The following is a 16,618-nucleotide window of genomic DNA, read 5'->3' as shown; positions in this document are numbered from 1 at the left end:
GTATATGGCCTATGGATTTTAGTTCATTAGTATTAATCCGGTGTTTTGTGGATGTAATTTTAAAAAAAAATATTTATGTGAAAGAGTTGCCTGCCAACTAATTAAAAAATTGTATATTTTAGTAGTTGCGATAAATCGTATGACTATATTTTTACAGATAAAGTTGGAACATCCAAACAATTCAAGAGATCATTAAGTCCAGTCCCAGGTATGTTGTATTAAATTCAGATTTTATTTTATTTTGCCACTTAAAATATGGAAAAAATTTTATTTTTGAAATGTATATTAATAAAATTATTATACAATATTTATATTATTTAAAACAATCAATATATTAAAAACAGACATGAATACTACAGGGATACACAATTTTAAAAGCAACATAAGAACATCAAAAATACTATAAACATTATCTTAACAAATTACAAAGTTAGAGATCATAAATTGGATTCTTTTACATTTATAAAATTTTGTTATTATACAACATATAAATATACATTTTTCGAGCAATTCCTTTTACAGCCAATAGTTGATAAAGATATTTTAACCACATATTTTACGTGTTTGGTTAGATGTAATGAAAATAAAAAATAGTTGATCTGATGGGAATGATATGTGTAAATAAACAAACGCTCAAAAGAATTATGTTTACAGTTCAATTATTGTCAGAATAATAGTTTATTCTTATTTGCCTAACTTTATTTTTTTCCCGGCCCCTTTGTTTGCCGACGGACGCGGTGATGTGCCGACGGACACGAAATCAGGGGGGCCCGGGCCCCTTGGCCCCCCCCCCCCCCCCCCACTGGATACGCCACTGGTTAGAAACAACTTAATCCGCTACAATCAGTAGTAAACAAGTTCAACGTATTCTTATATAAGTCTTACTGTACAAGCATTCGCTGTGTGTACTAATAATGAACATTCATAAGCTGCCGACTCACCCAGCTAGCGCAACACACGCAGACATTGTGTGTTCTAATTAACAATTGTAACTACGGTAAATAGATTTACACAACATACCGCATCACTTATATCCCTTTTGAATAAACAACAATAAGGCAACTACAGACAAACTTTGCGTTTCTTAAACAACAATTATATCAACAACATACACAACAACAGCCTAGAAGGGGGAAATTCGCCAACCAACGTGTGAACAACAACTTTGAGATTAATGTCCCTCATTTGAACTATATTTACATTAGATTCCACCTTAAATATGGTTCGTACCTAAACATATATTAAACTGGTACTGGTTAGCATTCATAAAGTTTAGTATTCACTGGTTAGCATTATTAACTTTAGTTTCTTTACAGTCCTTTTCAATCTACGACATTATTCATGCGCGTTCAACATCTGGGATAGCAACCGACATAGTTACTAGATACGCGCTACAACTCTGATTTGCTATAGATCCTACAATCATCAAAGAGGATTATATAGTGAATATTAATATATTACACTATTAAATCTATGGTACTGTAGTTTAAATTATAGCATCCGATTATTTTTTTCTAGGCCACCAGCCGATACATACTCAACTGTATCAATACCACATGTTTACATTGATATTTAATTAAAATTGTTGTAAATATATATAGATAGAGCTATAACTAGACATGAAACTCGTCACTTTGACGAGTTAGTTATCCGCACAACGACAAACGCCACATGCACGTCATACGTTGGAATATTGCACACAGATAAAGATTATGGCATTATGACAAGAACTGAAGAATATGATATGCTGTTAGTGCTGAATTCTGTCAATTTGTGTCATATAGTATATACATGCAAAGAGTATAATCTGTATACATATTACATACAGTGTAGAATAGGTGAAATTACGGGACCCGCCATTTATTCCAATTTTTAACATGGCGACGGTATCAAAATGAAACACTTAAATAGCAATTTCTGGAGGAAATTATCTCAGGAACAACATATTAACGTGTAGAAGAAATTTGAATACGTAAAATATAGATGCGCACCCTTTTAAATGTGATGAACTATTACGCAAAATATGAAAATACGACTTTTTTTATTCAACTGGCCATATGATGACGTCACAACATCCGATTGGCAAAATGTTTACATGAATTCGTATCTACAATCCAATAGCTTCCAGAAAACGTTTTAATCGTGATTATCACATTTTATTCTTACGAGCTATTACAGATTAAAATTTACTGTAAAGATGAAATTAATGACCCACGTAATTAAAATTTTTAGGCATGATGACGTCATAAAAATTAAAATATTTTTATCTCATGCTAAAGAAAGTTGATTGACCTACACAATATATAAATTTAGGAGAAAAGGGAATACAGATAAGCGTGATGCGCTCCATTGAATGTGATGAGCAATAACGAAAGAGACAAAAATCCTATATTTTACATTCGTGTGGCCATACGATGACGTCACAATGTTTTTTTAGCCTTATCGATGCATGATCCGATATCTACAACTCATCAACTTCTAGATTTTGTAATAAAAATAAACGGTTCACGGTTTACTTTAGAAACTATGACTGTTTAAAAAAAGACATAATTTTGACGATTTTTTAAGCTTTTTCATAAAAAACGCGCACGAATTGTCTAATTCAACGTGTTCGTATGGCGTTATTTAAACTGGAAAAGGTCTAAATTGTTTTCAAAATTACTAGGAAAGACTTGAAAAATATAATTCAAGAGAAAAAAATATGTTTTTAACGCTACGTGCGCACCGCGTGCGTAAAAAATTGCGCGCCCGTGGGAATTTTTGACATGCTCAAAATGACAAGAAACGCATAAAAAGTTGATTAGAAATTAATTTTGCGCATTTTGAAATTTTAAATGCGCGTGCGCGCGTAACTTCTTGTGAAACATGCCATTTTTAATCCGTAGAAAGTTTGCCCCTGATATGACTTAAATTTTGTCAAAGTGTCAATACTAAATGACTTTTGGTTTTTAATCTATAATCAATCATTGAAATTCATATAATTGCGCGTAAGTCACGTTGCGCAACTATGACGTCATTCAAAAATAGGAGGTGCACAACTTCACGTAAATGCCCATATGTTGTCAAAGTTATGAAATGTTATGTTTACACATTTTAGAGAAACGCGACTCACAAAAAGGAAGGAAGGATCCAAGAATAATACAGAAACTAGACATGAAACTCGTCACTTTGACGAGTTAGTTATCCGCACCACGACAAACGCCACGTGCACGTCATACGTTGGAATATTGCACACAGATAAAGATTATGGCATTATGACAAGAACTGAAGAATATGATATGCTGTTAGTGCTGAATTCTGTCAATTTTGTGTCATATAGTATATACATGCAAACAGTATAAGCTGTATACATATTACATACAGTGTAGAATAGGTGAAATTACAGGACCCGCCATTTATTCCAATTTTTAACATGGCGACGGTATCAAAATGAAACACTTAGATAGCAATTTCAGAAGGAAATTATCTCAGGAACAACATATTAACGTGTAGAAGAAATTTGAATACGTAAAATATAGATGCGCACCCTTTTAAATGTGATGAACTATTACGCAAAATATGAAAATACGACTTTTTTTATTCAACTGGCCATATGATGACGTCACAACATCCGATTGGCAAAATGTTTACATGAATTCGTATCTACAATCCAATAGCTTCCAGAAAACGTTTTAATCGTGATTATCACATTTTATTCTTACGAGCTATTACAGATTAAAATTTACTGTAAAGATGAAATTAATGACCCACGTAATTAAAATTTTTAGGCATGATGACGTCATAAAAATTAAAATATTTTTATCTCATGCTAAAGAAAGTTGATTGACCTACACAATATATAAATTTAGGAGAAAAAGGAATACAGATAAGCGTGATGCGCTCCATTGAATGTGATGAGCAATAACGAAAGAGACAAAAATCCTATATTTTACATTCGTGTGGCCATACGATGACGTCACAATGTTTTTTTAGCCTTATTGATGCATGATCCGATATCTACAACTCATCAACTTCTAGATTTTGTAATAAAAATAAACGGTTAACGGTTTACTTTAGAAACTATGACTGTTTAAAAAAAGACATAATTTTGATGATTTTTTAAGCTTTTTCATAAAAAACGCGCACGAATTGTCTAATTCAACGTGTTCGTATGTATCGTTATTTAAACTGGAAAAGGTCTAAATTGTTTTCAAAATTACTAGGAAAGGCTTGAAAAATATAATTCAAGAGAAAAAAATATGTATTTAACGCTACGTGCGCACCGCGCGCGTAAAAAATTGCGCGCCCGTGGGAATTTTTGACATGCTCAAAATGACAAGAAACGCGTAAAAAGTTGATTAGAAATTAATTTTGCGCATTTTGAAATTTTAAATGCGCATGCGCGCGTAACTTCTTGTGAAACATGCCATTTTTAATCCGTAGAAAGTTTGCCCCTGATATGACTTAAATTTTGTCAAAGTGTCAATACTAAATGACTTTTGGTTTTTAATCTATGATCAATCATTGAAATTCATAAAATTGCGCGTAAGTCACGTTGCGCAACTATGACGTCATTCAAAAATAGGAGGTGCACAACTTCACGTAAATGCCCATATGTTGTCAAAGTTATGAAATGTTATGTTTACACATTTTAGAGAAACACGACTCACAAAAAGGAAGGAAGGAAAGAAGAATAATACAGAAAAAAAATATTGATCTCATACAATAACAAGGAGTTATCCGCTTGGTATACCAAGCGGATAACTAAAAAACTATTGATCCCATACAATAACAAGGAGTTATCCGCTTGGTATACCAAGCGGATAACTAATAAGCATTGAAATTGCCTTCTCACACAAAGAGTTCTTTTTTTGGGGCTTCCCCTAGACGTACGTTCGCATTGAACTTGAACGCAAAACAAAATACCGGTTCCGCACAGAGCACGTGCATCAAACATACGGCAACAAAATGTTATCGTACTTCAAATAGGCCACGTGTGTGAGGAGGAAAAAAGTATGATTGTTTTGCTCATTGGTAGCATGCTGCATGGGAGTGTCTTTTCCGGCCAATTAGATGTGCCATTTATCATGAATTTTATGTGCGAGAGTACCATTTCCGGCCATCTAGGGGTGTCATTTTAAGTTGCATACAATAAATCAACCAATAAAGTACGTAATCTCTGAAAAAAAATAAAATCTTTTTTTCATTCTTTTGTAGAACAAATGAAGTTAAATGTGGACTCTGAAGGTAGAACTCTTCATCTTAAAGATGGAGACATAAAGTTAGAGATATTGCCTGGAGCAATCGATGAAGGAAAGACAGTTGAAGTATCACTTGAAAACATTTTGAAGGAAACTGACATACCTGTATCTCATCCCCTAGAATCATTAATATCACCTATTGTTAAATGTGGACCAAAAGGAATCAGCTTCAACAAGCCCTGTTTACTGTCATTTCCATACAATGCTGTAAATGAAGAGTTTTGGGAATTCACTTTACTCATCAAAAAAGGCTTTCAAGATAAATGGAAAGAAAGTAATAAAAAGGATGTGAATTTTACTTTAAACAATGGTCGATGTTGTTTAAGTTTAATTCATTTTTGTTCATATAAGATTTGGGGTCATATAAGAAATGTTTTTCATGCTAAAAAACGATTTATGTTTGGTGTTTTTGGAAAGATGCTCGGAACTGAATATCAACTTAGAGTAAGAGTCTGCAAGCCTGGCAATGAAGAGGTAATTGTTGATTTTTAACTAAATATACTTATATTTTCTTACATAAATATTATAATAATAATATTAATAATTTTTTATAGTTTTATAGTAGGAAGGGTGCTAATACTTTTTAAGGGGTAGTTCCTGGTTTAAAATTACTATTAAGCGGAATTAAAGTATATATTTTGTACTATAGAACATTTACGAATCATTTGTGGAAATTTGAGTCATTTTTCTAAAGAACAATTAATTTTAAATACATAACAGCAAAATATTATTTTTTATTAGAAATAATTACCTGGTTAGCATTGCGTAAAGTATTTAGTAAATTCATAAGACAGATTATTTCATGATGCTCTTTCTGCTTTACCACTGACTAAAAAGTGGGTTTATTATTAATGTTGTTGCAAGGTTTACAAATAAGGTTTTTATAATAAACAATAGAAACTTTTATACACTTAATTAATTGACGTATTTTACTTGACTTGTGTATGGTACATGTATTGTATACAAATAATAAATGTTCATAAATTGGTATGAGTTGAAAGATTGACGGTTCAATTCAATAATAATATTTCTTCCATTTAATTAATATGAAACATTAATTCTATTTATATACACCTACTGTTAGAAAACAGTAAAGGCCACTGTTTTTAGTCGCGTGGACGCGACTCTATAGTTCACGATGTCGGTCGGTTGGTCGGTCTGTCTGTCGGTCTGTCTGTCTGTCGGTCCGGTATCACTATGCATTGTAGCACGCGACTTAATGGCTGTTGGCCTTGTTTATTTTGGTTTCACAACAATTAGCAACTTGCGTCTTTAAGTTCTTTAAGCTTTCAAAAATCATATATTTATTCATTCAAAGGAATCACATTTATTTTGGTGGCACACATCAATTGTAGGAATATAGTTTCTAAAATAAACATATGTGACACAAAAACCACTATATTCATTGTTTTCGGCTAGTTAGAATATAAACGGCACAACATTTAGACAATGAGCTAGCCATTGATTGGAACCTGTTGAATCCAGGAATGCTTTGTGATACAAAATAAAAATAAATAAATGATATATGTGTAAGGCTGTACAAAAATTGTTACCAAATAGTTGTGACCCAAATTATAAATATACCATATATATATTTTATATTTTAGAAGATGGTTGAAGAGTATGCACAATATGGTGAGCAATGTTTAGATCCACCTGCAGAAATACTTTCTTTGTACAAAAACATGGATATAAGTGTTGCAATACCAAACCAGGAATGGAGCACAAATGTTAATAAGAAAGTAAGAACATTTGTTTTGTTATAATATAAAAAGAATTTCGTCACCACAATACTTTTTAAAGGTTGGTGCTAATGAAGAACATGATTTAACAAATACTTACGGTAACACAAGCAACAAAATAATACTGCTTAGAATATGCTCATCAAACTTTTCAGTATGATCAATCATGTGAGGGTCAATTTATGTGAAATTTTCCATTTTAAAAGTTACCTAGTGTTTAAAATGATAATCTTTGGTTTCTCTGTTGGAAGGTCTTTTTGAGATGATATCCATGGAAGACAACAGATAAACATTCCTTTTATTGCTTGTAGTAGCAGTGGATCCTTGCTAAGGTTGTCCAATTTTATACCAAGAGTAACTAAAATATTTATCCCTTTTAGGTCATCTCTGCTGAATACCTATGGTGTAACGCATCAGAGAAATTTTTTTTTAAAAGAAGTTATTCATCAACAAATGATTTAAGGGCAACCTTATCACTATCACAAGATTCAAATTGTAATATTCCTAAAGTGGAAGTGTATTGTAAGTATTTAAAACAGGACAATTTAATCAGTAAAGTAAATCTACATTTATAATAAAATGTGGTAGTTAAAGTACATATCTGTCCTTATGATAGCAATTAAACCTGTGATCATAGTATGCATCCTAATACATCACAAATAATCTGATGTTTATCCAGTATCTACTGAAAAAATTACAGTATTGTTTATTTTATTTGTTACAGGTGGTGATGTTAGAGCAGCAAGACCAAATCCAGGTATACTAGTTAAGATTGGATTATATTTTATGTAATTCAGTGTAGGAAACTGTGTATTTAATTATTTTATATAGCCTATGAGAGTAAATATGTGAGTGGGATTGGAATTGTTATATATCCTTGCAGATTTTGATATTGACTATATAATTATCCTGTCCCCGTTAGCGAATTGTTGTGGCGTTTGGCGAAAAATAAAAATCCAACATACTGGGGTTCGTCCTATAACTTGTGAAGACAAAACTAGTCAAGCAACAAAGATTTAACTGCTGGGCCAGCAGATATAATATAACAGATATCGCCTTTTATATTGGTGAAATTTGACATCCCCTTGGGAATGATATTTTTCTCTGGGGAATATATTTCCCTCACCTTTGTTTCAGGAAATATATATTCAACAAAAATATAATTCCCTCAGGATGTCAAATCTTATATTTCACCTTTAAGCAGGCAATATCTGTATTGTATGAAATTTAAATATTTAGCTTTAAAGTTTAATTAAATGCTTTTACAAAACAGCAACAGGTGTAATTTTGTGAGTCTGCAATAGATACTGTACATACATCTTAATACATTTTTTTTTTACAGTTTTAGTAATTGTCGGCGCAACGGTAAAATAAAACAACTACTAAATGTATACAGTAAACTATGCAATTTATTCCAAGTGAATCAAGTGAGGATTCTCAATAAATAGATAAAATATACAATATACAATATTTGATAAGACAATGCAATAAACGGTGTAGCTAAGATGCTAGTTGAGAAAAGAGTGTGTTAATAATGTGGTCAGTGCATATGGTAATATTGGGCTTGGCCCATCTTATCTGACCAACTAGGATTAAGAGAATTAATGTGGTTTTCTGTTAGAGTCATTAACATTCTTAAAATCCATTAGCTAGAAAAGTGAAGGTAACAGGAAGGTAACCTGTCAATGTGAGGTTAAATAAAGAGATATATAGAGGATGTATAAATAATCAAATTAAAAGTAAATGTTGAAATGTTTAAAAGCTATGTGGTAGGTCTACTACAGGAGCCCCCTTCCAGTGAAAGAATTAATGATAGAACGAGACAAAACGTTGAGGGAAATGAACATGTCTACCAGAACGAGTAGTACGGGGAGGGGTTGCCAAAATGGGAGAAGGGTTGTTTGGTTTGACTAGGGGTGATGCTTGAAGCTTGGGAGTGAGGGTTTGCTCTTGACTTTTAAATATATCAGTATCCAAATGAGCTACCTTTAAGCGATCAATACTGACTGTGTCCTGTCGACCATTTAGATCGAGAACAAAGTGTTTGTCTGTTCGACTTAATACCTTAAATGGACCATCATAGGGACGTTGTAACCTTCGAACAAAAACATGGGTACAATTAAATATTTCTTGATTGATATAGGATTTACGGTTAGAGTTGGTGCGGATAGGTGTGGGATGTAGTTTACTCATATTATCACGCAATCTATCAATATAATTAGAATAATCACAATGTTCGGAGTTTGAATTAAAGAATTGTCCAGGTAATCTTAAAGTAGTGCCATAAACAAGTTCAGCTGCACTATGACCTAGATCAGCCTTAAGGGCTGTACGAATGCCTAAAAGTACTATAGGCAAATGTTCTGTCCATTTAGTGTGATCATTATGTGCTTTGAGAGAACCTTTCAAATGTCGATGAAAACGTTCTACAAGTCCGTTCGCAATAGGATGGTATGCAGTTGTATGAATGTGCTTAGTTCCTAGTAAGTTGGCGAGCGAATGAAATAATGCAGATTCAAATTGTCTTCCTCGATCTGTTGTAATGGTTGAAGGTATTCCGAATGAAGCGATCCATCGATTGACAAAAGCGTGTGCGACAGTATCGGCTGTGATATCCGGAATAGGTATGGCTTCGGGCCATCGAGTAAAACGATCGATAAAAGTGAGTAAATAAGAAAAACCATTTGACGAAGGGAGAGGTCCAACAATACCTATATGTACATGGTCAAAACGGGCATCAGGTGTAGAAAAAGTAGAGAGTGGCGAAACGGTGTGCCGGTGTACTTTGGAACGTTGACATTGAATGCATGTTTGAGACCATCGTCGTACATCACGATTGATTGCTGGCCATACGAAACGGTCAGTAATTAAACGTTGTGTTGCTCGTATACCAGGATGTGATAGCGAATGTAGAGTGTCAAATATTATGCGTCTGAACACTTGTGGGATATATGGACGTGGATTGCCTTTGGAAATATCACAAAGAATTGTAGAGTCAGAAGTTGGAATTGGAAAGTTTTGAAATTGTAGTGAAGACGGTGATTCAAGTAGCTTGTGCAAGTCATCGTCATTCTTTTGTGCAGCAGCAATAAGACTAAAATCAACAATGTTAGTTGTGCTGTGACTGAAAGTATTAAGTTCGATTCGCGACAATGCATCAGCTGCTGCATTACCTTTTCCACTCACATGGCGTATGTCCGTTGGGAATTGAGATATGAAATCGAGATGACGGATTTCGCGTGGCGAGTGACGATTTGGTTTGGCGAGTAAAGCATACACGAGTGGCTTATGGTCAGTCAAAATATGAAATGAGCGTCCTTCAAGTGAATGACGAAAATGTTTAACTGAAAGGTATGCTGCCAAAAGTTCACGACCAAATGTGCTGTATCGCGTCTGCGCTGGTTTCAACTTCTGTGAGAAAAATGAAATAGGTTGCCAATTGTTGTCAATGCGTTGTTGTAGTATACCCCCTATGGCCGCATCCGAAGCGTCAACCATGATACTTAAAGGTGCATCTGGCTGCGGATGGGTGAGAAGAGTTGGCGGAGGCGCTGTTGGTCGGAAGCAGTTGTCCGACGTATTAAAGTATCTTTGAAGTTCACATACCTGTTATCAGTAGGCGGGGTGAGAAATAGATCCCGAACTCCCTGCGCAATTTCAGGTTGCGATGATCCTACTAAGCATAGCATCTACTGTGATCCCACGCGTTGTGAAATTGGCCTGTTGGTGGGTGTTGCGTCAGGAGCAAGCACCACAGGTTGTTCCTGGTGCTGGGGTTGTGCTGGAGGTTGTGGTAGCTGTCGTTGTTGCTGTTGTCCTTCCATTTTGAGTTAAATTCGGTATAAGAAAGTCGAGGGTCACCACTTTAGTAATTGTCGGCGCAACGGTAAAATAAAACAACTACTAAATGTATACAGTAAACTATGCAATTTATTCCAAGTGAATCAAGTGAGGATTCTCAATAAATAGATAAAATATACAATATACAATATTTGATAAGACAATGCAATAAACGGTGTAGCTAAGATGCTAGTTGAGAAAAGAGTGTGTTAATAATGTGGTCAGTGCATATGGTAATATTGGGCTTGGCCCATCTTATCTGACCAACTAGGATTAAGAGAATTAATGTGGTTTTCTGTTAGAGTCATTAACATTCTTAAAATCCATTAGCTAGAAAAGTGAAGGTAACAGGAAGGTAACCTGTCAATGTGAGGTTAAATAAAGAGATATATAGAGGATGTATAAATAATCAAATTAAAAGTAAATGTTGAAATGTTTAAAAGCTATGTGGTAGGTCTACTACACAGTTATGCCTGGAACTTCACCAGAATTTACAAGACCCGAATGTATGTTTGTTTTATTAGTGTGATAGTGTAACTTCTAATAGTAACTTCTAACTTTTACTTGATACAATGGAAAACAAATTTTCTTTATAACTTGAATTGATTATAGGCGAAAAAAGTGAAAAGTGAAATTTAATTAACAATTTTGTATGCTATTGTCTAAATATACTATTTTATTATATGATTTTTGCATTAAGTAGAAAGTATTTTACCAAACTTTAATTACTTCTACATAATACTTGGGGAAAAGATGTATTATCGTTTTAAAGCATTAAGTATTAGTTACTCTTTTCATGAACATTTTTTTTACAGTCAATGGCAGTACCTTGCAGGAAAAGTTCAGAAAGTTGAAACATGATCTTGGTTTACTGTATATTGGTGACAAACTTCTTTTGCTGAGATGTTGTCTCTTTGAACACATAGGTTTACAGCACATTGCCGTTCAAAACTGCATAGCAAATTCTCTATTCAACAAACTCCATGAACAACGTTATATCACACCTACTAATATTAACCTCTTGTTAGACATTGCTGAAGTGTCTAGGTTCAAAGCTGCTGAAGATCTCATAAATCAGTATGTTGTAGACAACAATGTTCTAAACGCTCAAGAGGGAACACTGTCACCATATAGAAAACGATTGTGTAAGGCATTGCAACAATTTGATCCAAATAAGTTAAATGTAGTAATTGCTAACTATGAATTGGATTCATTGAGAATGGATTTACCAACTATATGGGAGGTAGTGTTTCACCTTGAGAGCAATAGAAAATTAGTAGAAGAATCAGAAATACAGAGATTTGCTGAAGTTCTTGGACCAATCCCAAAAGCAATAATTATTAACTGGTATGTATTTTGTATATTTAAATTTAAGCATCTTTTTAAAAAAATGCTTACTTCAGTCAATGTATATGATTTCTTACATACACAATTACAGTATGGTTATATATAGAATGATAACAATACAATACACACACCTGAATTATTTATTTTTATTATAGGATTTTCTTTTTTGCCTGTATGCTTTTGAATCTGTTGATGTTTTTCATTATCATGTTTTTTTTAATGATTTTTTATATTTAATCAAGAGCTTTGTCTGTGTACAAACAACAAGTTTTAAATTTGTTGTTATATATTTGAAAATAAATTCTGTGCAAGCAGCACATTCATTCAAAATAACTGATAATATTATGTTGAGACATAGCAAGAGGTTCTCTATAAACAAGCTCTTGGAAATCCACTTATAATGTATATGCGTTTTCTTAAAAATTTCCTAAAAATGTATGCCGATTTTGAATGTTGTCTAAATTCATTATCTTAATCTACAATCATAATGTTTGAACTTTTTAAATTTCAGTTGAATGAGATCTATGATGAGACAATCAAAAGAGTCTTAATAATTACCATGTGTGAAAATTAAGTGACTGCAGTTACCTTGTGAGAAAAACATGTGTGTACAATCAAGTAAGCCCTTACAATGAAACGTGATAATAAGGTCAATGGTTCCAGTGCAAGACAATCAAGCGAGTACCCCAAACCATGTGTGTATATAACAATTGGACACACACCAGAAGATGCATTTTATGTTGCCCTATAGTATGAAATACAAATATATGTAAATAAAATCTTTTTTTTACCATGCTAATTGTAGATATGTATTTCTTCGTTTAATGGCAGATTTATTTATTGGTACTGCCTTTTTTATATTTCTGAATCTTTTAAAATCTCATTTTTTAGCATAATGTTGATTGAAGACATTTTTAGATATGTTGGATTGGGTTTTTTTTTTCTTAAAAAATCAAAAGATAAGGGACTAAATAAAACAACAATGCTGTTGGTAAATTGTGTTACAAAACCAATTTAAAAGCTTCAAAGTAAAATGCCAGAAAAAACTACTATATCATGATCATAAAAGACAAATTCAGTGACCTGCTCCTATCTAAGTGAATACCACTTAAGTGAAAACTCCATGATTTAAGTAAACACTGTGTATTGGGTGAATGTGGCCACTAAAGATTTTTTTAGGAAAAAATCTATACTAAATTCCAGTTTAAATGAAGTAATGTTTTATTACAACAATGTTTATGTATTGTAATGGTATTTTGTTATTAGAATGTTTAACCTGTGTATTTGATTGTGTATTTTTTTACATTTTGAGATACAAGTTGCAGAAAACATTTTTCATAGATAATTTAGATACAGTACTGATAAAATATATTTTGTGTAATCAAATCTTAGTACTAATAACATAGACATTCCAATGCTGCAGAGAGCATAAATGCAAACAATTTAAGACAGTTTAATATCGACCTGTACATAATTAAATATTATTCATTCGTAAATTTTATTTTCATAAGTTTTAATTATTATCTATGAATATGTTTTTAATAAATCTCTAAATAGTATAATAATTGTTGTTGAGCACTTGGGCTATTTTATTTCTTAACAATGGCAGTTATCACATCATATAGATGTATAAGTATAGGTATGGAAGGAAAATGAATGATTTTTTACAATTAAAGTAACCGAATATGGAAAACTACACATTATCCGAAAAAGTGTTAAATCCATTGTCCATTTTCAAAGTTGTTTTTATTATTTTTGCTATTTTTTATATTCTGGTGGGGAAACAAGCAGGGCTTATTGTTCTGCAGTGAATTTTATATGGACTGCGAAGAGCTATTGCTGAAAAAAATAGCTTTTTTTTTCAAGTGTTACTGTGTGTGAGCTAGACCAGGCTGTTATGACTGTGCTTGATCTGACCTACAAGATTATTTTGAAACCCCTGACAATTTTTTGAATTTGATTTGTGATCCAGGCAATTCATACTGTCTGATTATTGTCTGTATTTTGTGAATTAACCTAACAAATTATATTATCATAATAATTGTTATTATTATCCATGATTGATTGATTGATTACAATACAAAAATATTGATTCCAAATTATTGATTTCAGTTTGAGAAATCTTTCATTTAACAAGGCCATATACATGGTTGCAGTCACGTGCTCAAATTTGAGTTAGTGTTTACCGACCAACCGACATAGTGAGCTAAAATCTGCTGTTGTTTTTGATTGTTTATTCAACTGTATTTCCTGCTGTAACAGTGTTTATTCATCTTTTCCATTGATTTATAGACCTTTAATGAAACATTGTATTTATTCAGCATTTTATTATTCAACTTCTGTACTTTTTTTTCAATTATATAGTCAGTATAATTCAAATAATAGTCAGTGTAGTTCACAACAAGAAAGCCACTCCGAGAGTGCATATACCTCCGCCTACTGTAAAATTCTCCTACATAAGATTTCTCCGAGAAAATATATATATATTTGTGTGCGTCTTAATGCTGTGTGTGATTTAGGCTAATTTCACTGCAAGCATGTGTATGCGAATTTGGTTTAATGGTTATGTAACCAGCCTTTCAACTAACAATAGTATCAGTTGACTAACAATAAAACAGCAGCGCCAAAATTTTGAAAATTCTGTCCTATCTTTTAACACTAGCAGGTCTGAAAATTATACTAAAAAGTGGTCCAGAATTGAGACCGTGGTCCGGATTGCCTCCAAAATGTAATGGAGTGGTCCTAGACCACATATCTATCTGTATTTCGTAAAGATCTTGTAATTACTTTTTGAGTAATCCTGCTCCATGAAGAAGGTAAATAAAAGGTATCATTCACACAAACTAGGTTCCCAATAAAAAGCATTGCAAAGACATGCACACATAAGAGAGAAGATCCGTTTTGAATATTAAGATTAAGATGTGGGAAAAAAAAGCAAAAAAATGCCTAATATTACATTAGTTTTTTAGATTATTTTTTGTTACCAATTAGGCCAGGCTGTAGTTGTGTGTTTTAAGTTATACATTATCATTCCAGTGGATGAAATAATTATTCAATGTATATTCAATGTACTGTAATATTAAAACTGGTCATTTCATTTATTTCGTCTCACATATAACAAAAAATAACAAACAAAAGAGAGAGACAGGATTCCCAAAAGCGAACTAAATCAAGTGGGTCTCCAAAGCAAAACATAATCATCCAACAATAAAATACAAAATGACAACATTTAAAACAACGTGAAGATTTAAAAGTACAAATATCTATTCAATAATTACCCTAGAAATTTTATTATAATTGTTATTATTGTTATTACTGTTATTATTATTATTACAAAAACTGTTATTATTGACATTCATCAAATGTAATGTTTATTTCTGGGAACCTAGGTGTTAATAAATGAAACGGAAAAAAATATATTCAGACTAAAAATGTGTTTATTGACAATCTATAAACATTAGCACCATGTCAATTAATATTTCTTATATTCGTCAAATAATAATTTCATTAATTCACACAAAAATCTCAAAGGGAGAAAAAGTTAAAATTGCATCATTCGTTATTCAAAGTAAATGATTGTCTTTTCGTCATACACCAAACACCATAGTATTATAAATGTTGTGATTTTCATTAATAACTATTTTCAATAAACACAAAAAGCAGAAAATACGATAAAACTAATAGAATTGGAGAGGCATCGGTTTATTAGTTGCAATTTTCCAAGCAAGACAATTGTATTCGAGTGGACCGTTGAGTAGTTTTTCCGTTGAGTACTTTTGAACGGACTATTTTGAGCAGTGGCGTATCCAGGATTTTGAAGTCGGGGGGGCCCGGAATTGCCAATTTGCCGACAAAATTAGTGTCATTACCTGTACATAGGGCCTACACCTCGATATACACCTGATCAATATATGTTCTAGGATTGCATAGTCATATGTTGTCTTATAGGGATAACGATGCAAAATTAAAACCAAATTAAACATTATCTGTTAGTATGTTGTATTAATATTACAATAAAAAAAGAATTACGAAAATCTGACTTGTAGTTTTCGAAATATAGGGTCTAAAACATCGCCGAAAAAGATCGTTTTTAGCCACGAAAGAAGTAAAACCATTTGCGGCCGGCCTCAGTCGACAATTCTATTAACTACGCCATTTTTGGTTTATATAATTACATATGATTACGTTTTTTAGTAATTTATTTTATATATCACCCATTGGAAATATCAATAAAACATGTTATTAAATGCTTATAAAATATAAAAAGTTGTTTACTTAACGGAATTCGGACAAATTTATTGCTCTAACTTTGTGTATAACGAGATACCATGTGAGTTCATGGTACTGTACTCGCGCGAGAGAAAACATTCCGCTGCGGGTGATTCGCATCCACCAATCAAATCAAATCAGCCAGAATCCAAAATCATTCAACCGTGACCAATGCCGATA

The 16,618-nt window shown here is 32.6% G+C and overlaps 2 protein-coding genes across 2 annotated transcripts in view; both read left to right on the top strand.

The window, feature by feature from the left end:
- The window catches only part of LOC144838115 (uncharacterized), a 31,980-nt gene extending 26,354 nt beyond the window's left edge, over window positions 1-5,626 (top strand). The window contains exons 7-9 of the mRNA XM_078693474.1: window positions 158-208; window positions 5,197-5,514; window positions 5,592-5,626. Coding sequence (XP_078549600.1) covers window positions 158-208; window positions 5,197-5,514; window positions 5,592-5,626 — 404 coding nt within the window. The remainder of the gene's footprint in view (window positions 1-157; window positions 209-5,196; window positions 5,515-5,591) is intronic.
- On the top strand, window positions 5,558-14,241 carry LOC144836801 (uncharacterized). The gene is made up of 6 exons (XM_078691662.1): window positions 5,558-5,714; window positions 6,848-6,982; window positions 7,363-7,504; window positions 7,707-7,739; window positions 11,638-12,169; window positions 12,681-14,241. The coding sequence occupies exons 1-6, from the start codon at window positions 5,637-5,639 to the stop codon at window positions 12,682-12,684; spliced, it is 924 nt and encodes a 307-aa protein (XP_078547788.1). The 5' UTR covers window positions 5,558-5,636; the 3' UTR covers window positions 12,685-14,241.
- Window positions 14,242-16,618: the final 2,377 nt, after the last annotated feature.

This window comes from Antedon bifida, chromosome 3, assembly GCF_963402885.1.
Source record: "Antedon bifida chromosome 3, ecAntBifi1.1, whole genome shotgun sequence".
In the NCBI taxonomy this organism is placed as follows: Eukaryota; Metazoa; Echinodermata; class Crinoidea; order Comatulida; family Antedonidae; genus Antedon; species Antedon bifida.
The sequence above is the reverse complement of the archived record's forward strand: the minus strand, read 5'-3'. Positions and strand labels throughout refer to the sequence as shown.